The following is a 24,298-nucleotide window of genomic DNA, read 5'->3' as shown; positions in this document are numbered from 1 at the left end:
ATTGAGCTGTATGAGCTGCTTGTATATTTTTGCAATTAACTCTTTGTCAGTTGCTTTGTTTGCTCTTATTTTCTCCCGTTCTGAAGACTGTCTTTTCACCCAGCTTGTAGTTTCTTTCATTGTGCAAAAGCTTTTAAGCTTAATTAGATCTTAGATCCCATTTGTTTATTTTTGTTTTTATTTCCATTACTCGGAGGTGGCTTATAGATGGTCTTGCTGTGATTTATGTCAGAGAGTGTTCTGCCTATGTTTTCCTCTTAAGAATTTTATAGTTTCTGGTCTTACATTTAGATCTTTAATCCATTTTGAGTTTATTTTTGTGTATGGTGTTAGAAAGTGTTCTAGTTTCATTCTTTTACAGGTGGTTGATCAGTTTTCCCGCACCGCTTGTTAAAGAGATTGACAGTGGAATATTTTTAAAGTGCTGAAAGAAAAACTGTTAATATACAGTTTTTTTACCCAGTGAAATATCCTTCAGAAGAAAGGTCAGATGAAAAGAAATTGAGAACACTATCTGTAGAAAAATTGAAGAAAATCCTAAATGGATAATCTACCTAAAGAAAATATTAATAATCCCAGATGAAAGCTTAAAACTACAGGAAAGGGTAACTGTGTGAAAACCCTAATGAATATCAGCTGTTCTAAAGTGATGATAATGTCTCTAAAATATATAGAGAGAATTAAATATTAGGTTGGTGAAAAAGTATTGTGGTTTCAAACTGTGAATTTTGAATCATCATAACTAGGCTCAAACACATCTTTATTAATCAAAATAGGAATCATCATAATCAACACATTTTTGCTAACAAGAAGTAAGTTTGTTTATTCCTGTATCATAAAAATCCGTGTCTCCGGATTCAACAGACTCTTGGAAAGCGTTTTCTGCCTTGTGGAAGCACTTTCCCTGCAAAAAGTTGTCAAGATGCTTAAAGAAGTGGTAGATGGTTGGTGAGAGGTAAGGTGAAATATGGCAGTTGAGGCAAAACTTTATAGCCCAATTCGTTCAACTTCTGAAGCATTGGTTGTGCAGAAGAATTGGGCCCTTTCTGTTGATTAATGCCAACTTCAGGCATGGCTGTTCTCAGTACATCTCATTGATTTTGCTGAGCGTACTGCTTGGATGTGATGGTTTCACTGGGATTCAGAATGCTGTAGTGGATCAGACGGGCAGCAGACCACCAAAGAGTGACCATGACCTTTTTTTTTTTTTTTTTTTTTTTTGATGCAAGTTTGGCTTTGGAAAGTGCTGTGGAGCTTCTTCTCGGCCCAGCCACTGAGCTGCTCATGGCTGGTTGTCATATAAAATCCACTTTTTGACACATGTCACAATCTGATCGAGAAATGGTTCATTGTCATTGCATAGAGTAAGAGAAGACACTTCAAAACGGCAGTGTTTTGATTTTCTATCAGCTCATGAGGCACTCACTCACCAAGCCAAAACATGATAGCAATAAGATAAATTTAGGAAAAGGGTATTTGGAGTTAAAATATTCTCAGGTTCTAGCATTGCCCAAAAGAGACGCAATGCTAATTTATTTTAGAGTTTGATAATTCAGTGATGCATGCTATCATCTTCAAAAGTAAAGCAAAAGATCATATAACTGCCAACCCAGATAATACAGTGGAAAAATGGAGTAATAAAAAATAATCTAAAAGCATGAAAGAAGAGAACAATCAATAACAGGGCAAATAGAAAGCAAATACTGAAATAGATATAAACTCAGATACATTACTAATTACATCAAATTTCAGTGTACTACATGCTGCAGTTAAAAGACTGATTTATCAGCAATTAAAAAGGACACTTACATACTTCTTATCAGACAGATTTCTAAAATATAAGAATATTGAATGGTTGCAAATAAGAGGATGGAGAATAGATAAACCATGCAAGTGCAAACGGAAAGAAAATCGGGCATGTTAATAGTAGACCTTAATGTAAGAGAATATTATAAATAGTGATATTTCATAATGTTAAAATATATGACAGTTTTAAATTTGCAAGAACCCAGTAACAAAGCCTCAGAATAGAAAATTTCAATTTTTCTGTTTTTTTTTTTTTTTTTTTTCCTTATTTCGAAAAATTCAGTGATAGCATTGAATGGCAAAACAGACAACTTCACCAGCTGGAAGGAAATATAAACAGTTTGTTCCTCAGTAATTGAAAGAAAAACTCAAAAAATAGTATTTGAACCATGTGGTTAACATGGGTCATGGTGGAGAGTTCCAACAAAATGTGCTCCTCTGGAGAAAGGAATGGCAAACCACTTCAGTACTCTTGCCTTGAGAACTCATGAACAGTATGAAAAGGCAAAAAGATATTACATGAAAGATGAACTTCTCAGGTCGGTAGGTGCCCAGTATGCTACTGGAGAAGAGTGGAGAAATAACTCCAGAAAGAATAAAGAGGCAGAGCCAAAGGGAAAACAGCACCCAGTTGTGGGTATGACTGGTAATAGAAGTAAAGTCCGATGCTGTAAAGAACAATACCGTATAGGAACCTGGAATGTTAGGTCCATGAATCAAGGTAAATTGGAAGTGGTCAAACAGGAGATGGCAAGAGTGAACATCCACATTTTAGGAATCGGTAAACTAAAATGGACTGGAATGGTGAATTTAATTCTGATGACCACTATATCTGCTACTGAAGGCAAGATACCGTTAGAAGAAACGGAGTAGCACTCATCGTCAACAAGAGTTCAAAATGCTTGCTTGGGTGCAAGTACTGAAACCCCAAATTATAAGACAGCTGGAGAATTAGGGCATATTGGGCAAGAGACAGCAGGATTTGCAAACTGAGAGATTAAAACCCTTTCTCCAAATACTTCAGATACTAAAACAAATAAAAATAAACTACATGTAGGTAGTCCTTGCTTTGCATATCAGTGCAGAACTCTGAAAATGACCTTGCAAGGGCAAGGTGTGTCCAAGTTGATGGAATAGGAAAACCCTGAACTCAGCTTCTCTTATAAGCATGGTAAAATTACAACTGTTTGAAGAGCAACTATCAATGAGAATCACTTGAATACAGCAGAAAATATTTTCACAACTAAAGATACAATGAAGGAACCAAAACAAGATGGGTAGAACTTCCCTGGCAATCCACTGGTTAAGACGGCAGGCTTCCACTGCAGGGGGCTTGTATTCGATGTCGCACGCTGCACAGAGTGGCCAGAAGATTAAGGGAAAAAAGGGTAGGAGAGGGCAGAGACATAATGTAGGCACACCCTCAGGTAGGTGACCACAAACTGGGGGATAATCACAGGCACAGAAGTTCTCCCCAAAGAGCAAAGGGTCCAAGCCACACATCAGACTCCTGAGCTGAGGGTCCTGCACTACAAAGCCAAGCCCTCAAAACTTGTGGCTTTGAAAGCCAGCAGGATTTGAATATTGGAGAGCCAGAGGAAACAGAAACTCCACTCTTAAAGAGCACACACAGACTCTCACTTGCTCTGAGTCCCAGAACAGAAACAGTTAGGAAGGAACCTGTTAGGACCCACTTGCTGATCTTATAGAGCCTCCTAGATGGGGAGGGGGCAACTAGGATAAAGAAATTGAGGCCAAAAGAGGTTAAGGAACATGTTCAAGGTCACATAGCTAACAAAGTGACAGATCCTGGCTTCTCATTCAGGCAGTTTGGATATACTGCAAGGAAATCACAGTCCTAAAGGAAATCAATTCTAAATCTAAATGTTCATTGGAAGGACTGAAGCTGAAGCTCCAGTACTTTTGCCACCTGATGTGAAGAGCCAACTCATTGGAAAAGACCCTGATCCTGGGAAAGATTGAAGGCAAAAGGAGAAGGGGGCGGGCACAGGATGAGATGGTTAGATAGTATCCCCAACTCAATGGGCATGAGTTTGAGCAAACTGGGAGATAGTGAAGAATGGAAAGAAAGCCTGGCTTGCTGCAGTCCATGCGGTCGCAGAGAGTCAGACACAACTTAGAAACTGAACAACAGCAAATTTTCTCTTAACCAATAAGGGTTTTGTTTTTTAATATTGAAGTATATTTGCTGTACATATTATGTGTTACAGATGAACAATATGGTGACTCACAATGTTTATACTTCATTTATTGTCTCGTTACTAAGTTGTAACCGACTGTTTTGTGAACCCATGGACTGTAGCCCACCAGGCTCCTGTGTGCATGGGATTTTCCAGGCAAGAATACTGGAGTGGGTTGCCACTTCCTTCTCCAGGGGCTCTTCCTGAACCAGGGATTGAACCCACGTCTCCTGCTTGGCAGGTGTATTCTTTACCACTGAGCCACCTGTACTTCATTTATTTGTTGTTGTTCGGTTGCTAAATCATATCTGACTCTTGTGTGATCCCATGGATTATAAGCCCGCTAGGATCCTTTGTCCATGAGATTTCTAGACAAAAAATATTGGAGTGGGTTGCCATTTCCTTCTCCAGGGGATCTTCCTGACCCAGGCATTGAACCCATGTCTCCTTCAATGCAGGTGGATTCTTTACTGCTGAGCCACCAGGGAAGCCCCATACGTCATTTATAGTTAATATAAAATATGGGCTATATTCCTTGTGTTGTACAAGATGTTTTCTTAGCTTACTTTGTATCTAATAATTTGTACCTCATAATCCATTACCCCTGTACTTAGCATCTCCCCCCTGCCTTCACCCCACTGGTAACTGAGATTATTGCCTTGTGAGTTTTATTGTATTTGATGAACTTTGTTTTCAATAAACATATTTTTAAATTTCGGATTGTATTTTTCTAGTTTCAGTGGAGATTGTAGTATTAGTAGGTAATTCTGTTTAGATTATTCTATAGGGATGGATACAATTCCTTTGAGAAATTTTTACCTTGAGATATATTTAGTATAAATGATGTTTTCTGGTTATAATTATACAAATTCAATATTTTCAAGTTTTTCTGATGTTAAAAACCATTTTCCCTTCTGTGTGTATATTATATATCTAATTTTTTGGTAATTTTAAATTATCAAAATTTAATGAATATTTTGTAATTTATGAAATAAATTTATGAAATATTTGTCATTTATGAAATATTTAATATAAGATTAAAGTTGAATTTAAGACTTTCAAAATTACCATCAAGCTTACTTAAGAAAGTGCTGGCAAGTAAAGTCTCTAGTCTTGATTTCATAACCATCAAGAATTTTATTCTATTCTTTATAAACTGGAACTAGTCAGAAATCAAATGAGTTTTGTGAAACACAGTGAAGAAATTAACAAATAATTCGATAATCCCCTTTCCATTTCATTAACTAGATGAAGTTATTTAAATTTTTTCTGAATGACTTGTTTTATCAATGAATAAGGTATAATTTCAGAATTTTATCTTTTTGAAAAATTAAAATCTTCCTAGGACAAACTGAATTATGTATCTTTGAATTCATCAATTTAACTCATTCAAAATTTTGATGTATTTTTTCTTGTGACTCATTATTTAATCATTTTTAAATACTTCTACATTTAGGGGATGAATTAAAAATGATTTTTGTGTAAATAGTGATTTTTGATCCAAATGTTGATTTAGTTGACCCTGAAACAACAACTACTGTTACTAAAATTAAATTATTGCTGTGTTCACTGTTTGTTCCAAAGGTTGCGCAATGAATTCAAAGATGCTGTTGTTGAAAAACAATTGGAGGCCCTTCCCTTTGGCACAGAGATGGGAAATGAGATATATACAGATGACGAAACAGTCAGGAATCTTCAAGAACAACTAAAACTGGCCAATCAGGTGAGTGATATATGTATTATCCTGAATAAACAGAATTTCTAAAAATCTGTGATCAGTCATTATTTATGAATGATAATAGAATATTGAAATTGTTAGCATGATTATTTTCTACAGTTTGCAAAATAGTTAACAGGTAACAAAACTTGTAATATGTACCCTTGCTGTATGTTACAGTTGCCATGTATATATTTTAATTGAATCCTAATTCTTTTGGCATGATTTTTTGTGTGTTGTAAAATATTTTAATGCAAAAGAAAATTTCTGAAGAAAAGAATCAATTATCCACTTGCCTAAATTTACATTTTTTCCCATGTTTTCTTCTGATACCATTTTCTTCAGTTTTCAAAGATTATAGAACTATATTTTTCTAAACTTACACTTCTTTTAGAATTATGCTTTTCCTCCTTTTTTCTCCCTTTATGGTTATCAAAATATTTGGGAAGCTATATTGTTTATATCCTGTTTTTAGCATTGTAATTTTTTTGGTTATATGTAAGAGAATGTTATTTTAATTTATAATTTTGTATGCCAGGTATCTCATATCTTTTATGGATTTGAATCCCATTTTTATACCTTCCTGTGTTCCTCAGTTTCTTCATTTTTATAAATGGGGATTAGAAATTCATTATTAAAGTTTTGATTTTATAGTTATCTGTAAAAAGTTGAATTATCTTTTATTCCTTGGAAATTTGATTTTGGAACTCATGGCTTTCAAAAGTGATATCATTTGTTAATTAGATAGGCTATATATACCTTGTTAAGGAGCGTTATGTAGCACTGAATTCTTCTTTAATGTATAAAGGGAAGGAATTTGAAAAGTAATAGAGGGAAAAGAATAATGAGTAAAGCATGTTCTTTGCTCTGTTTTAGCCTAGTATTTCAGGAAGAATTTATTAATGTTCATGCATGCATGCATGCTAAATCGCTTCTGTCCTCTCTGACTCTTGCAAGCTGTAGCCCACCAGGCTCCCCTGTCCATGGGACTCTCCAGGCAAGAATACTAGACTGAGTTGCCATGCCCTCCTTCAGGGAATCTTCCCCACCCAGGGATTGAACCCATGTCTCTTATGTCTCCTGCATTGACAACGAGTTCTTTACCACTAGTGCCACCTGGGAAGCCCATTAATGTTCACATATAAATAAGTAAATGAAAATTAATTTAGACTTCAAAATGCTTTCTAGCCAGACATTAAATACTGTAGCAGAATATGCAATTTCTTGTTACTCTTAAAAAATACTGTGACAGACATATGTAAAAGAACCCTCACTTGTACACCTTAAATATAGGCAGTGATTGTCAGCCACACCTCAATAAAATTTTAAAAATTTAATTTATAAAAGAAAGCGGAGTGCAGAACTAGATAAGATTTGTAGTTTCAACAAACAGAAAAGACGAATTCTACTTCTAAAAAGCATCTCTCTGTAGTACTTTTGTTGCTATAATTTCTAACGCTCAATTTTATTTTATTTTTTTTTTTAGTCACATTTGTTCTCATTCCTCACCCCTTTCTCCTATCTCCCTGTCTTTGCCTTTCTCCATCTACATCTTGCTTGGTCCCATATTATTTCTCTGAAGATGGTCCTTTTTGCTACATTTTGAGTTATTACTTCATAGTAAGTTTGATGAGGTCCGGCTTTGAGCAGTCAAAATTGAAAAAGTTTGTGAAAGACAAACTTTGCCACAATATCTGCAATGTACTTTGTATATAAATGTGAAATTTTAACTGAGTGACAGTTCAAGCAGTTTTATAAAACGTTAATGAATCCATACAGTAATAACGTTAAATGTTCTGCTTATTACTTATACATTCATATTTATGTACATTACAAAGTTCTACATACAGTTGTTTTGGTATCCATCACTAGATTGAAAAACTTTTGTGTCATGCATGAAGACTAGGTGAATCCAAACTGAATAAATTGAAAACTAAATACAGTGCAATTTATAGTAGAAAATTGAGAGAGAATTCTTTATTATATTATGCTTTATTAAAGCAATAAGTCTAATAATTTAATAAGATTCAAATATCTTCATCCATTTCACAAATATTTATTAGGTGTCTACTATATATGAGACGCTGTGCATAGTGTTGATCATGCAGTGGAGAATGTTGGCATCTGTTTTTGTGAAACACACAAGCTTTTGAAAGAAAAATCTGGTCAAACTTCTTGAGTTTGGTCCCCATTCTACCTTCTCACTCTGTGATCTTGGGAAATCTTTTTGTGCTTCACTTTCTTCATTTATAAACAGAGATTATAGTAATTCTCCTTTTATGGGATTCTTAAGATAATTAAAGTTTTAAATCCCCATAAAGCACATAGTGTAATGCCTATCACATGTGTGAAATAAATTTATCTATTATTTTCATCATCTTTATTATTACTATTGCTAAACAGCAAGATGAAGAATTAAAATTAGGTGTAAAAAAATTCTGTGTATCTCAAGTATAATTGTTTTGGGATCCAGTAACACTGGTACAATATCAAGTACCTAACTAAATATTTTTAGTTTGGAGTATTTTGTTTTCTCATAATAGTATGATTTATAAAAATCTTTCTGGAGGGCATCTTGGCAGGAAAAGCCTAGAAATGTTTATATCCTTTGACCAGTTAATTTGATGGTGACATTACATAGATTCTAGGAACCTGTCCTAAGAAATTGTTATATATAAAAATATATGAATAAATATATTCATTATAGTAATGTTTTGCTTGTAAAAAATTGGAGGTATTTTTTAAAAAATCTAAAATATGGAATAATTTCAGTTGTTTTTCTTTTTTCCAAATTATGGGTTATATATTAGTACAGTGGTTCTCAAATTTTAGTGTTTATTATAATCAGCTGGGGGCTTATTAAAATAAAGATTGTTACCCTCTCCCCCAAGTTTTTGATTCAAGAAGTCTAGGATATAAGTCAGTAACTTAGGTCTCTAACGGGTTCTAAGGTATTGCTGCTAGTCCTTTCAGAACCACTGGTCTAGGAGAATCTGGGCTTTCTACCTAATATTCCAGATGATTTTTAGCATCAGACACATTTGAAAAAAATGCAGTTTTGAGATAGGTATTTTTATGACTATTCCATTGAAAATAAAATAGTCTTAAAAAAATAAAATGAATTGTAGAGGGTCATTCAGCCAGGAATTAGAAATACAGCCCGAATTCTGGCTCCATATTCTACTTTTGTCTACAAGTTTTAAACTATGTAAGTTTTAGGCAAACTAATAAAAGATTTTAGAAGTCAGGATAATGGTTATTTTTGGAGGATTGTAGTATCTAGTAGAAAGGGGCAACTGGCTTCAAGGTACTGGTAATAGCATTCTCTGTCTTGAACTGGTTGCTGGTCACATGAGTGCAGTCACTGTACAAATTTATGATTTGTGTGTCTCTGAATGCATATTATACCTCAGAAAGTTTCTTTAGAACTTATAAATGTATTATTTATTTGAATTGTATACTTATTATGTTCCAAAAATGCTTATGTTTTCACTACACCATCTTACCTACTTATTAAAACTGAGAGAGGAATAGCTCTGACCTGGAATTTAAAAGCTTGGGCTTTAGAGACAAAGAGATGAAGATTTCTTCTTGATTCTGTCAGCAGCTTGCTGAGTGACTCCAGGCAAATGGCCTGAACCTTAGTTTCCACTCCCTAAAAAGAGAATAATGCTTTTTATATGCTGGCTTAGTTTCTCAACCTTCTTGGTTTAAGAACCCCTCTTCAGTATACTTAAAAATTATTGAGGACTCCGAAAAGCAGGTTTTTTTTTTTTTTTTTTTTTTGGTGGGACATTTATCATAATACTAATTAAAACTAAGACATTGTATATCCTTGCCTCCTTTGTCAAAGATAAGGTGTCCATAGGTTCGTGGATTTATCTCTGGGCTTTCTATTCTGTTCCATTGATCTATATTTCTGTCTTTGTGCCAGTACCATACTGTCTTGATGACTGTGGCTTTGTAGTAGAGTCTGAAGTCAGGCAGGTTGATTCCTCCAGTTCCATTCTTCTTTCTCAAGATTACTTTGGCTATTCGAGGTTTTTTGTATTTTCATACAAATTGTGAAATTCTTTGGTCTAGTTCTGTGAAAAATATCGTTGGTAGCTTGATAGGGATTGCATTGAATCTATAGACTGCTTTGGGTAGAATAGCCATTTTGACAATATTAATTCTTCCAATCCATGAACACGGTATGTTTCTCCATCTGTTTGTGTCCTCTTTGATTTCTTTCATCAGTGTTTTATAGTTTTCTATGTATAGGTCCTTTGTTTCTTTAGGTAGATATACTCCTAAGTATTTTATTCTTTTTGTTGCAATGGTGAATGGTATCGTTTCCTTAATTTCTCTTTCTGTTTTTTCATTGTTAGTATATAGGAATGCAAGGGATTTCTGTGTGTTAATTTTATATCCTGCAACTTTACTATATTCATTGATTAGCTCTAGTAATTTTCTGGTAGAGTCTTTAGGGTTTTCTATGTAGAGGATCATGTCATCTGCAAACAGTGAGAGTTTTACTTCTTCTTTTCCTATCTGGATTCCTTTTACTTCTTTTTCTGCTCTGATTGCTGTGGCCAGAACTTCCAACACTATGTTGAATAGTAGTGGTGAGAGTGGGCAGCCTTGTCTTGTTCCTGATTTCAGGGGAAATGCCTTCAATTTTTCACCATTGAGGGTGATGCTTGCTGTGGGTTTGTCATATATAGCTTTTATTATGTTGAGGTATGTTCCTTCTATTCCTGCTTTTTGGAGAGTTTTAATCATAAATGAGTGTTGAATTTTGTCCAAGGCTTTCTCTGCATCTATTGAGATAATCATATGGTTTTTATCTTTCAATTTGTTAATGTGGTGTATTACATTGATTGATTTGTGGATATTAAAGAATCCTTGCATTCCTGGGATAAAGCCCACTTGGTCATGGTGTATGATTTTTTTAATATGTTGTTGGATTCTGTTTTGTTAAGGATTTTTGCATCTATGCTCCCAGAATATTGGAAATAAAAGCAAAACTAAACAAATGGGACCTAATGAAACTTAAAAGCTTTTGCACTACAAAGGAAACTATAAGTAAGGTGAAAAGACAGCCCTCAGATTGGGAGAAAATAATAGCAAATGAAGAAACAGACAAAGGATTAATCTCAAAAATATACAAGCAACTCCTGCAGCTCAATTCCAGAAAAATAAATGACCCAATCAAAAAATGGGGCAAAGAACTAAACAGACGTTTCTCCAAAGAAGACATACAGATGGCTAACAAACACATGAAAAGATGCTCAACATCACTCATTATTAGAGAAATGCAAATCAAAACCACAATGAGGTACCATTACCCGCCAGTCAGGATGGCTGCTATCCAAAAGTCTACAAGCAATAAATGCTGGAGAGGGTGTGGAGAAAAGGGAACCCTCTTACACTGTTGGTCGGAATGCAAACTAGTACAGCCACTATGGAAAACAGTGTGGAGATTTCTTAAAAAACTGGAAATAGAACTGCCATATGACCCAGCAATCCCACTTCTGGGCATACACACTGAGGAAACCAGATCTGAAAGAGACACGTGCACCCCAATGTTCATCGCAGCACTGTTTATAATAGCCAGGACATGGAAGCAACCTAGATGCCCATCAGCAGATGAATGGATAAGGAAGCTGTGGTACATATACACCATGGAATATTACTCAGCCATTAAAAAGAATTCATTTGAACCAGTCCTAATGAGATGGATGAAGCTGGAGCCCATTATACAGAGTGAAGTAAGCCAGAAAGATAAAGAACATTACAGCATACTGACACATGTATATGGAATTTAGAAAGGTGATAACGATAACCCTATATGCAGAACAGAAAAAGAGACACAGAAATACAGAACAGACTTTTGAACTTTGTGGGAGAATGTGAGGGTGGGATATTTCAAAAGAACAGCATGTATACTATCTATGGTGAAACAGATCACCAGCCCAGGTGGGATGCACGAGACAAGTGCTCGGGCCTGGTGCACTGGGAAGACCCAGAGGAATCGGGTGGAGAGGGAGGTGGGAGGGGGGATCGGGATTGGGAATACATGTAAATCCATGGCTGATTCATATTAATGTATGACAAAACCCACTGGAAAAAAATAATAATAATAATAAAAATAAATAAAAAAAATTAAAAAAAAATAAAATAAAACTAAGACATTTTTTATTTTTTAAAATTTGTTAATAATTTTATTTATTTGGCTGTGTTGCGTCTTTGTTGCTGAGTGGGCTTTTTCTCTAGTTGGGGTGAGCAGGGGCTACTCCCTAGTTATGGGCTTCTCACTGTGGTGGTTTCTTCTGTTGTAGAGCAGGGACTCTAGTGCCTGAGGGCTTCAGTAGTTGCATCACACAAGCTCAATATTGGCAGCTCCCAGGCTCTAGAGCACAGGCTCAATAGTTGTGGAGCACGGGCTTACTTGCTCCTTAGGACGTGGGATCTTCTCAGACCAGGGATCGAACGCATATCTCCTGCATTGGCAAGCAGATTCTTTATCCCTGGGCCACCAGAGAAGACCCTAAAATTTATTCTTTTTTTTTTTTCTTTTTAATATATTTTTTTATTGAAAGATAATTGCTTTACAGAATTTTGTTGTTTTCTGTCAAACCTCAAAATGAATCAGTCATAGGTATACATACATCCCCTCCCTTTTGAACCTCTCTCCCATCTCCCTCCCCACCCCACCCATCTAGGTTGATAGAGAGCCCCGTTTGAGTCTCCTTAGCCATACAACAAATTCCTGCTGGCTATCTATTTTACATATGGTAAATGTAAATTTCCATTTTACTCTTTCCATACATCTCACCCTCTCCACCCCTAACTCCGTGTCCATAAATCTATTCTCTATGTCTGTTTCTCCACTGCTGCCCTGTAAAATTCTTCAGTACCATTTTTCTACATTCCATATATGTGCGTTAGAATATGATATTTATCTTTCTCCTTCTGACTCACTTCACTCTGTATAATAGGTTCTACGTTCATCCACCTCATGAGAACTGACTCAGATGTGTTCCTTTATATGGCTGAGTAATATTCATTGTGTATATGTACCATAACTTCTTTATCCATTCATCTGTCAGTGGACATTTAGGTTGCTTCCATGTTCTAGCTATTGTAAATAGTGCTGCAGTGAACAATGGGATACATGTGTCTTTTTCAATTTTGGTTTCCTTAGGTTATATGCTTAGGAGTAGGATTGCTGGATCATATGATGGTTTTATTCCTAGTTTTTTAAGGAATCTCCATACTGTCTTCTCGGAGAAGACAATGGCAACCCACTCCAGTACTCTAGCCTGGAAAATCCCATGGACGGAGGAGCCTGGTAGGCTGCAGTCCATGAGGTCGCTAGGAGTTGGACTTGACTAGGTGACTTCACTTTCACTTTTCACTTTCATGAATTGAAGAAGGAAATGGCAACCCACTCCAGTATTCTTGCCTGGAGAATCCCAGGGACGGGGGAGCCTGGTGGGCTCCCGTCTATGGGGTCGCACAGAGTCGGACACAATTGAAGCGACTTAGCAGCAGCAGCATACTGTCTTCTATAGTGGCTGTATCAATTTACATTCCCACCAAGAGCACAAGAGCGTTCCCTTTTCTCCACACCCTCTCCAGCATTTATTGTAGACTTTTTCATGACGGCCATTCTGACCAGTGTGAGGTGATAGCTCATTGTGTTCTTGATTTGCTTTTCTCTAATAATAAGCAGTGTTGAGCATCTTTTCATGTGTTTGTTAGCCATCTGTATGTCTTCTCTGGAGAAATGTCTGTTTAGGTCTCTTTTCCACTTTTTGACTGGGTTGTTGGTTTTTCTGGTATTGAGTTGTATGAGCTGCTTGTATATTTTGGAAATTAATCCTTTGTCAGTTGTTTCATTTGCTATTATTTTCTCCCATTCTGAGTGTTGTCTTTTCACCTTGCTTATAGTTTCCTTTCTCAGCAAAAGCTTTTAAGTTTAATCAGGTCCCACTTATTTACTTTTGTTTTTATTTCCATTGCTCTAGGAGGTGAGTCATAGAGGATCTTGCTTTGATTTATGTCAACGAGTATTCTGCCTATGTTTTCCTCTAAGAGTTTTACAGTTTCTGGTCTCACATTTAGGCCTTTAATTCACTTTGAGTTTATCTTTGTCTATTGTGTTAGGAAGTGTTCTAATTTCATTCTTTTACACGTAGCTGTCCAGGTTTCGCAGCACCATTTATTGAAGAGGCTGTCCTTGCCCCATTGTGTATTCTTGCCTCTTTTGTCAAAAACAAGGTACCCATAGGTGCATGGGTTTATTTCTTGGCTTTCTATCTTGTTCCATTGGTCTATATTTCTGTTTTTGTACCAGTACGGTACTGTCTTGATCACTGTAGCTTTGTAATATAATCTGAAGTCAGGAAGGTTGATTCCTCCAGCTCCATTCTTCTTTCGCAAGACTGCTTTGGTTTTTTGGGGTCTTTTGTGTTCCATATGAATTGTAAAATTTTTTGCTCTAGTTCTGTGAAAAATGCCATTGGTAATTTGATAGGGATTGCATTGAATCTGTAGATTGCATTAGGTAGTATAGTCATTTTCACAGTATTGATTCTTCCTACCCAGGAACAAGGAATATCTCTCCATCTGCATGTGTTATCTTTGATTTCTTTCATTAGTGTTTTAAAATTTTCTGTGTTATAGTTCTTTTGTCTCCTTAGGTAAGTTTACTCCTAGATATTTAATTCTTTTTGTTGCAGTGGTGAATGGGATTGATTCCTTAATTTCTCTTTCTGACTTGTCATTGTTAGTATATAGAAATGCAAGTGATTTGTGTGTATTGATTTGGTAACCTGCAACTTTACTAAATTCACTGATTAGCTCTAGTGTTTGATAGTATCTTTAGGGTTTTCTATGTATAGAATCCTGTCATCTGCAAACAGTGAGAGCTTTACTTCTTTTCCAATTTGGATTCTTTTTATTTATTTTTCTTCTCTGATGGCTGAAGCTAGGACTTCCAGAACTATATTGAATAATAGTGGTGAAAGTGGACACCCTTGTCTTGTTTGTGATCTTAGGGGGAATGCATTCAGTTTTTCACCATTGAGAATAATGTTTGCTGTAGGCTTATCACATATGGCCTTTACTGTGTTGAGGTAGGTTTCTTCTAAGCCCATTTTTTGAAGAATTTCAATCATAAATGGTCCTGAATTTTTTCAAAGGCTTTTTCTGCATCTATTGAGATGACCATATGGTTTTTATCTTTTAATTTGTTAATATGGTGTATCACATTGATTGACTTGCATATATTAAAGAATCCTTGCATCCCTGGAATAAACCCAACTTGATCATGGTATATGAGCTTTTTGATGTGTTGCTGAATTCTCTTTGCTAAAATTTTGTTGAGGATTTTTTCATCTATGTCCATCAGTGATACTGACCTGTAGTTTTCTTTTTTTGTGTTGTCTTTCTCTGGTTTTAGTATCAGGATGATGGTGGCCTCGTGGAATGAGTTTGGAAGTGTTCCTTCCTCTGCAATTTTTTGAAAGAGTTTAGAAGGATAGGCATTAGCTCTTCTCTCTAAACGTTTGATAGAATTCTCCTGTGAAGCCATCTGGTCCTGGGCTTTTATTTTTTAGGATATTTTGTTCACAGCTTCAATTTCAGTGCTTGTAATTGGGTTCTTCATAATTTCTGTTTCTTCTTGGTTCAGTCTTGGAAGATTGAACTTATCTAGGAATCTGTCCATTTCTTCCATATTATCCATTTTGTTGCCATATAGTTGTTCATAATAGTCTCTTATAATCCTTTGTATTTCTGCATTGTCTGTTGTAACCTATCCTTTTTCATTTCTGATTTTGTTGATTTGATTCTTCTCTCTTTTTTTCTTGATGAGCCTGGCTAAAGGTTTATCAATTTTGTTTATCTTCTCAAAGAACCAGCTTTTAGTTTTATTAATCTTTACTATTGTTCTTTCATTTCTTTTCAATTATTTCTGCTCAGATCTTTATGATTTCTGTCCTAATTTTGAGGGTTTTTTGTTCTTTTCCAGTTGTTTTAGGTGTAAAATTAGTTTGTCTATTCGATGTTTTTCTTATTTCTTGAGGTAGGATTGTCTTGCCATAAACTTCCCTTTTAGAACTGCTTTTACTGCATCCCATAGGTTTTCAGTTGTCATGTTTTCATTGTCATTTGTTTATAGAAATTTTTCGGTTTCCCTTTTGATTTCTTCAGTAACTGGTTGGTTATTTAGAAATGTGTTGTTTAATCTCCACATGTTTATGTTTTTCACAGTTTCTTTTTTGTGATTGCTATCTAGTCTCATAGCATTGTGGTCAGAGAAGATGCTTGATATGATTTCAATTTTCTTAAATTTACTGAGGTTTGATTTGTGACCCAAGATGTGGTCTATCCTGGAGAATGTTCCATGTGGACTTGGGAAGAAGGTGTATTCTTCTGCATTTGGATGGAATGTCCTGAAGATATCACCGAGATCCATCTCATCTAATGTATCATTTAAGACTTGTATTTCCTTATTAATTTTCTGTTTTGATGATCTGTCTATTGGTGTGAGTGGGGTGTTAAAGTCTCCTACAATTATTGTGTTATCATCAGTTTCCGCTTTTATGTCTCTTAGTGTTTGTCTTTTGTATTGAGGTGCTCCTATGTTGGGTGCATAGATATTTACAATTGTCATGTCTTCCTCTTGGATTGATCCCTTGATCATTATGTACTGTCCTTCCTTGTCTCTTGTAATATTCTCTATTTTAAGGTCGATTTTGTCTGATATGAGGATTGCTACTCCAGCTGTCTTTAGCTTCCCATTTGAATGGAATATATTTTTCCATCCTCTCACTTTCAGTCTATATGTGTCTTTAGGTCTAAGGTGGGTGTCTTGTAAGCAGCATATTTATGGGTCTTGTTTTTTTATCCATTCAGCCAGACTGTGTCTTTTGGTTGGAGCATTTAATCTATTTACATTTAAAGTAATCATTGATATATGTGTTCCTATTTTCATTTTCTTAATTGTTTGGGGTTGATTCTGTAGATCCTTTCTCTTCTCTTGTGTTTCTTGACTATGTAAGTCCCTTTGAACATTTGTTGTAAAACTGGTTTGATGGTATTGAATTCTCTTAACTTTTGCCTGTCTGAATAGATCTTTATTTCTCCATCAATTTTGAATGAGATCCTTGCCAAGTACAGTAATCTTGGTTGTAGATTTTCCCCTTTCAGTACTCTAGATATATCCTGCCATTCCCTTTTGGCCTGCAGAGTTTTGCTGAAAGATCAGCTGTTGAGCATATGGGGTTTCCCTTGTATGATACTTGTTGCTTCTCCCTTGCTGCTTTTCATAGTCTTTCTTTGTGCTTGTTAGTCTTTGTTAGTTTGATTAGTATGTGTCTTGGCATGTTTCTCCTTGGGTTTATTCCATATGGGACTCCTTATGCCTCTTGGACTTGATTGACTATTTCCTTTTCCATGTTGGGGAAATTTTCAACTATAATATCATCAAATATTTTCTTATACCCTTTCTTTTTCTCTTCTTCTTCTGGCACCCCTATAATTCAAATGTTGGTGCATGTGATATTGTCCCAGAGGTCTCTGAGACTATCCTCAATTCTTTTCATTCTTTTTACTTTATTCTGCTCTTCAGAAGTTATTTCCACCATTTTATCTTCCAGGTCACTGATTCGTTCTTCTGCTTCAGGTATTCTGCTATAATTCCTTCTAGAGTATTTTCAATTTCAGTAATTGTGTTGTTTTTATGTTTGTTCTTTAATTCTTCTGTGTCTTTGTTAATTGATTCTCACATTTTCTCCATTTTGTTTTCAAAGTTTTTAATCATTTTTACTATCATTATTCTGAATTCTTTTTCAGGTAGTTTACCTATTTCCTCTTCATTTATTTGGACTTCTGTGTTTTTAGTTTGTTCCTTCACTTGTGTAGTATTTTTCTACCTTTTATTTTTTTTTTTTTTAACTTGCTGTGTTTGAGGTCTCCTTTTCCCAGGCTTCAAGGTTGAAATCTTTCTCCCTTTTGGTTTCTGCCCTTCTAAGGTTTGTCCAGCGGTTTGTGTAAGCTTCATATAGGGTGCGATTTGTGCTGAGTTTTAGTTTGTTTGTTTTTCCTCTGATGGGCAAGGCTGAGTGAGGTGGTAATCCTGTCTGATGATTGGGTTTGTGTTTTTGTTTTGTTTGTTGTTTAGATGAGGTGTCCTGTGCTACTGGAGGGTGCTGCTGATGGTTGGGTGATGCTGGGTCTTGTATTCAACTGGTTTCCTTTGTGTGAGTTCTCACTCCTTCATACTCCCTAGGGTTAGTTCTCTGGTAGTCTAGAGTTTTGGAATCAGTGCTCCCACCCAAAGGCTCAGGGATTGATCTCTTCAATGACCCTTGTCAAGTTGGTTTAGCCAGAATGCCATTATGTTTCCTCTTAGGATTTTTCATCCACAGACCCCCAACTCTGCTCTGGATCTCATATCTGACCTATCAGAGAACAGCATCTGAAACTGAGAGATGCTACCCATCCTTCTAATTCATGCTGAGCCTAGTAGAGTGTATGTGGTAGAGGCTGAATGGTGTTCCCAGACTGTCCCCCGAAACCGATTTCCCTGTGCGCCTTCCTTGGAGGGGACTGTAGGGACCCACATTCAGAAAATGCTGCTTAGTTTGGCATTTAAATCCAGCAGGCCAGAAATAACACTCTTACTGCTTAAAAGTTTTCTGCTTCCCTCCTCCAGGCAAAAGGGGTCTTTAAAGAACAAGGAACTGGGAAAGCCCAGTTCCTCAATGAATGAATAGTTTTTGCTCTGCTTTGTGGAGGACTTTTCTGGTTCCTCAGATGGTAAAGAATCTATCTGCAATGTCCCTAAAATGTTTTTAATTGAAGGATAATTGCTTTACAATATTGTGTTGTTATTTTCTGCTGTACTTCAGCATGAGTCAGCTGTAGGCATACCTGTGTCCCCTCCCTCTTGAACGTCCTCCTCACCTCCCATCCTGTCCTACCCTCTAGGGTGTCACAGAGAACGGGTTTGAGCTCCTTGAGTCGGACAGCAAATCCCCCTGGCTCTCTGTCTTACACATGGTAGTTTATATGTTTCCATGCTTCTCTCCATTCATCCCACCTTCTCCTTCCCCCCAGTCCCATGTCCACAGGTCTGTCCTCTGTGTCTGTGTATCCATTGATTCCTGCCGGTAGGTTCATCAGTACCGTTTTCCTATGTTCTGTGTTGTTATTGTTCAGTCTCTCAGTCATGTACAGTTCTTTGTGACACCATGGACTGCGGCATGCCAGGCTTCCCTGTCCTTCACCATCTCCCAGTTCAGTTCAGTTTAGTCCAGTTGCTCAGTTGTGCCTGACTCTTTGTCATCCAATGGATTGTAGCATGCCAGGCCTCCCTGTCCATCACCAGCTCCCGGTTTGCTCAAACTCAAGTCCTTTGAGTTGGTGATGCTATCCAACCATCTCATCCTCTGTCAACCCCTTTTCCTCCCGCCTTCAGTCTTTCTCAGCATCAGAGTCTTTTCCAGTGAGTCAGTTCTTTGCGTCAGGTGGCCAAAGTATTGGAGTTTCAGCTTCAGCATCAGTCCTTCCAATGAATATTCAGGACTGATTTCCTTTAGGATTGAGTGGTTTGATCTCCTTGCAGTCCAGGGGACTCTCAAGAGTCTTTTCTTGAGAAGATGGAAACACCAGATGGAAAGCATCAGTTCTTCGGCACTCAACCTTGCTTTTGGTCCAACTCTCATATCCATACATTTGTACTGGGAAGACCACAGCTTTGAATCTTTGTTGGCAACCTGACATCTCTGCTTTTAATATGCTGTCTATGTTTGTCTTAGCTTTCCTTTCAAGGAGCAAACATCTTTTAATTTCATGGCTGCATTTACCCGTTCTCAGTGATTTTGGAGTCCAAGAAAAGAAAATCTGTCATTGTTTCCATTTTTCCCCCCTCTGTTTACCATGAAATTATGGGCCCAGATGCCATAGTCTTAGTTTTTTGAATGTTGAGTTTTAAGCCAGCTTTTTTACTCTCGTCTTTGACCCTCATCAAGAGACTGTTTAGTTCTTCTCTCTCTGCCATTAGAGTGGTATCATCTGCGTATCTGAGGTTGTTGATATTTCTCCCTGCAATCTTGATTCCAGCTTGTGCTTCATCCAGCCTGGCATTTCACATGATATACTCTGCATATAAGCTAAATAAGCGGGGTGACACTGCACACCCTTGACATATTCCTTTCCCAGTTTGGAACCAGTCCATTGCTCCATGTCTGGTTCTAACTGTTGCTTCTTGACCTGTGTGTAGGTTTCTCAGGAGACAGGTAAAGTGGCCTGGTATCCCAGTCTTTAAGAATTTTCCACAGTTGGTTATGAGCCACACAATCAAAGGGTTTAGTGTAGTCAATGAAGCAGAAGTAGATTTTGTAATTCTCTTGATTTTCTGTGATTCATCGGATGTTGGCAATTTTATCTCTGACTCCTCTGCCTTTTCTAAGTCCAGCTGTTACATCTGGAAGTCCTCAGTTCATGTACTGTTGAAGTCTACCTTGAAGGATTTTGAGCATTACCTTGCTAGCATGTGAAATGAGTGCAGTTGTGCAGTAGTTTCAACTTTCTTAGGCCTTGCCTTTCTTTGGGATTGTAATGAGAACTGACCTTTTCCAGTCCTGTGGCCACTGCTGAGTTTTCCAAATTTGCTGGCCTATTGAGTGCCCCACTTTCATAGCATCATCTTCTAGGATTTGCGATAGCTCAGCTGTAATTCCATCACCTCCACTAGCTTTGTAGTGATGCTTCCTAAGGCCACTTGACTTTGTACTCCAAGATGCCAGGCTCTAGGTGAGTGGTCACACCTTGTGATTATCTGGGTCATTAAGATCTTTTTTATAATGTTCTTCTGTGTATTCTTGCCACCACTTCTTAATATCTTCTGCTTCTGTTAGGTCTGTACCATTTCTGTCCTTTATTGTGCCCATCTTTGCTCAAAATGTTCCCTTGGTATCTCTAATTTTCTTGAAGAGATCTCTAGTCTTTCCCATTCTATTGTTTTCCTCTATTTCTTTGCATTGTTCACTTAGGAAGGCTTTCTTATCTCTCCTTGCTATTCTTTGGAACTCTGCATTCAAATGGGTATATCTTTCCTTTTCTCCTTTGCCTTTTGCTTCCCTATGTACTTGCTAATATACAGTATTTGTTTTTCTTTTCCTGACTTATTTCATTGTATATAATAGGTTCTTCGTTCATCTACCTCATTAGAATTGACTGAAATGTCTTCCTTTTTATGACTGAGTAGTATTCCATTGTATGTATGTAAAAGCTTCTTTATCCATTCATCTGTTGATGAACATCTAGGTTGCTTCCATGTCCCAGCTATTGCAAATAGTGCTATATTGAACACTAGGTTACCTGTATCCTTTTCAATTATGCTTTTCCCAGGGTATGTTCTCAGTAGTGAAACGGTTGGATCATATGATAGTTTTATTCCTAGTTTTCTTAAGGAATCTCCATACTCTTCTCCATAATGTCTGTATCAATTTACATTCCTACCAACCATGCAAAAGGAGTTCCCTTTCTACACACTCTCTCAAGCATTTATTATTTGTCGATTTTTTTCGTGATGGCCATTCTGATCAGTGTGAGTTGATATCTCCTTGTAGTTTTGATTTGGATTTCTCTAATAAAGTACAATTTGAGCTACTTTTCATATATTTATTAGCCATCTGTATGTCTTCTTTGAAGAAATGTCTATTTAGGTCTTTTGCCCACTTTCCACTTTTTAATTGGGTTGTATGTTTTTCTGTTATTGAGTTGCATGAACGGCTTGTATATTTTGGAAATTAGTCCTCTGTCACTTGTTTCATTTGCTATTCTCCCATTCTGTGGGTTGTCTTTTCACTTTGTTTATAGTTTCCTTTGTTGTGCAAAAGTTTTTAGTTTAATTAGATCCCACTTGTTTGTTTTTATTTCCATTACTCGAGGAGGTGGGTCATAGAGGATCTTGCTGTGATTTATGTCATAGAGTGTTTTGCCTCTGTTTTCCTCTAAGAGTTTTATAGTTTCTGGTCTTACATTTAGGTCTTTAATCCAGTTTGAGTTTATCTTCATGTGTGGTGTCAGAAAGTGTTCTAATTTCATTCTTTTAAATGGAGCTGTCCAGTTTTGCAGCACCTCTTGTTGAAGAGACTGTCTTTTCTCCATTGCATGTTCTTGCCTCCTTTGATGAAAGAAAGATGACATAAACAGATGGAGAGTAATTTCATGTTCCTGGGTTGGCAGAATCAATGGTGTCAAAAATCAATATACTATCAAAAGCAATCTACAGAGTCAGTGCAATCCTTATCAATTTACCAATGGCATTTTTCACAGAACTAGAATTAAAAATTTCACAATTCATATTGAAACACAAGAGACCCTGAATAGCCAAAGCAGTCTTGAGAAAAAGGAACAGAGCTGGAGGAATCGTTCTTCCTGATTTCATCCTGTGATACAGAGCTATAGTCATCAAGACAGTGTGGTACTGACACAAAACACAAATACAGACCAATGGAATGAGATAGGAAGCCCAGAGATAAACCCATGCACCTACGGGCTCCTTATCTCTGACAAAGGAGGCAAGAATACAAAGCTAGGACATTTTTAGAACAAATAGGAACCTATGAGTGCATTTCAGTAGCCATTAGAGCAATGACAATATCACAGGTTACATGATATAAACTTTGGTAAACTCCAGTGTAAACTCATGCACAGATGAGTGAAAAGAGAATAATGCCTTCATTTTATTATGAACATAATTTTGTCTTCAAGGGTCCCTGTATCACTTTTGAAAATTACTTGTTGAAAAAATAATGACCTGATAAAATTCTTATTATAAAATGCCAGATGAAAATAGTACAATACAATCAGCATACTGTATTAGTCACAGTTTTTTTCTTTTAAAAAAATACAAAATTCTCCCCTCAAATCACATTTATAAACAAGAATACATCCAACATTTATAAAGTTGATTGTGTCCAGATGTTAGCAGTATTTATTATCACGTGGTTTTAAAAAATCAGGTAATTTTTTCTTCTTCATTTTTCTGTATTTTCCTAATTTTTTAGGACAAACATTACTTTTGCAATCAGCAAAAAACCACTTGTGCTTTACCAAGGATAGTTTTCTTGGCTTACACTTGTAGAATTTTTATGGCTTACACTTTCTTGTGGAACAAGGAAAGTGGTTTAAATCTCTCTCTCTCTCTCTCTGGTTGAAGGGTTTTCATTTTGCTATACAATCTGAATCAAAAGAAAATTTCAAACTAAAGAATTTTCATGTTTCATTTTACTCTCTAATTATTAATACAACTTTATATCATCAAAAATATTGCAACCATACCATCTTGTATAAATTCTATTTTTATTTTGTGACTTTATATACAAGAACTCATTGTGTAAAAGAATGTGATTCATTTATCCTGTGCAGTAGCCTGCTAATAATGAGTTCGCAAATGTTTTTCTTTTATAGGAGAAAGCTCGGGCTGTGGAACTCTGGCAGACTGCTTCTCAGGAGTTTTACAATCTACAGAAACTTTACCAGGAACATATGACTGAGGCCCAGATTCATGTTCTTGAAAGTCAAAAGCAAAAGGTAATTTTGGATTTCATGGTTTTCTTGTGTATCAATAAGTTGCATTCTGGAGAAATTCAGTTTTGGAGAAGAATGCCCAAGTCTGTGGTGTTGTATTTATGTTGCCAATAAATAGATCTTTGATGGTTAGAAATCTTTTGAACACATTAAATGATCAAAATAGTGCCTAGTGTACATTGGGCTTTATAATGTTATTAGCGCTGAAAGCTGTATTTAGAGCTAAGAAGCGGCCATAAGATTTTATGTATAAATGAATCTCTAAAACTTTTGTAGTCCTGATTTTTTTCCTGATTAAAAAAAAGACCAAAACTGTTCATTAGTTTATGGACAGTGAAGAAAGCTACTCAAATATGATGACAACACTATGTAAAACGAAAATGTTAACAACCTTAAATGTGATCTTTTACTGAAATAGATGTCAAGTGCCTCTAACATAAATTCATCAGAATATGATTTTAAAAGAGGAAGGAATGTTAATGGTTATTAAGGATTTCTTTATGTCCAAAGCAAGAATCATTTTATGTTCTTTTAAAGTGGGCATCTAACTTTTATACCTCTATTAACAATGCACTCACTATCTCACAAGACCATCCATTCCATTGCAAAATCTACCTCCCTTATCTTTCCGTTGATTCTTTTTCTGCTAAGTATATTGAAACTTTAAGACACAGAAAAGGTATCTTTTTTATGCTTTGGTGAACTTAGAATATTCCTAAGTTCAGATCAGCTTCCAACATTTTATCCTTTGAACTTTCAATGTATGAAATAACCTTAGTATTTCTGCAATGTGAATTTTTTTGCTAGTCCCACTTCTGGGACATCTTCATCATTTCCATCAGAACTTCTTTCTTCACTGATGTTGGGTTCACTTTCACTAAGTTACCCTTGCCGGTGTGTCTGTAGTCTCCTGAAGAGTGGCAGTGTCCATGTTCTCACAGTCAGATATTTTCTCCTGTAACTTCATTTACATCATCAT

The 24,298-nt window shown here is 36.2% G+C and overlaps 1 protein-coding gene across 3 annotated transcripts in view; it reads left to right on the top strand.

The window, feature by feature from the left end:
- SCLT1 (sodium channel and clathrin linker 1) overlaps nt 1-24,298 on the top strand; it is a 232,551-nt gene that overhangs the window by 58,083 nt on the left and 150,170 nt on the right. For all 3 annotated transcript variants that reach the window (XM_061142351.1, XM_061142350.1, XM_061142349.1), the window contains exons 6-7: nt 5,592-5,730; nt 23,200-23,322. In XM_061142351.1, coding sequence (XP_060998334.1) covers nt 5,592-5,730; nt 23,200-23,322 — 262 coding nt within the window. The remainder of the gene's footprint in view (nt 1-5,591; nt 5,731-23,199; nt 23,323-24,298) is intronic.

The sequence above is a fragment of the Dama dama genome, chromosome 5 (genome assembly GCF_033118175.1).
Source record: "Dama dama isolate Ldn47 chromosome 5, ASM3311817v1, whole genome shotgun sequence".
Classification (NCBI taxonomy): Eukaryota; Metazoa; Chordata; class Mammalia; order Artiodactyla; family Cervidae; genus Dama; species Dama dama.
This window is presented reverse-complemented; position numbering and strand designations above follow the sequence as displayed.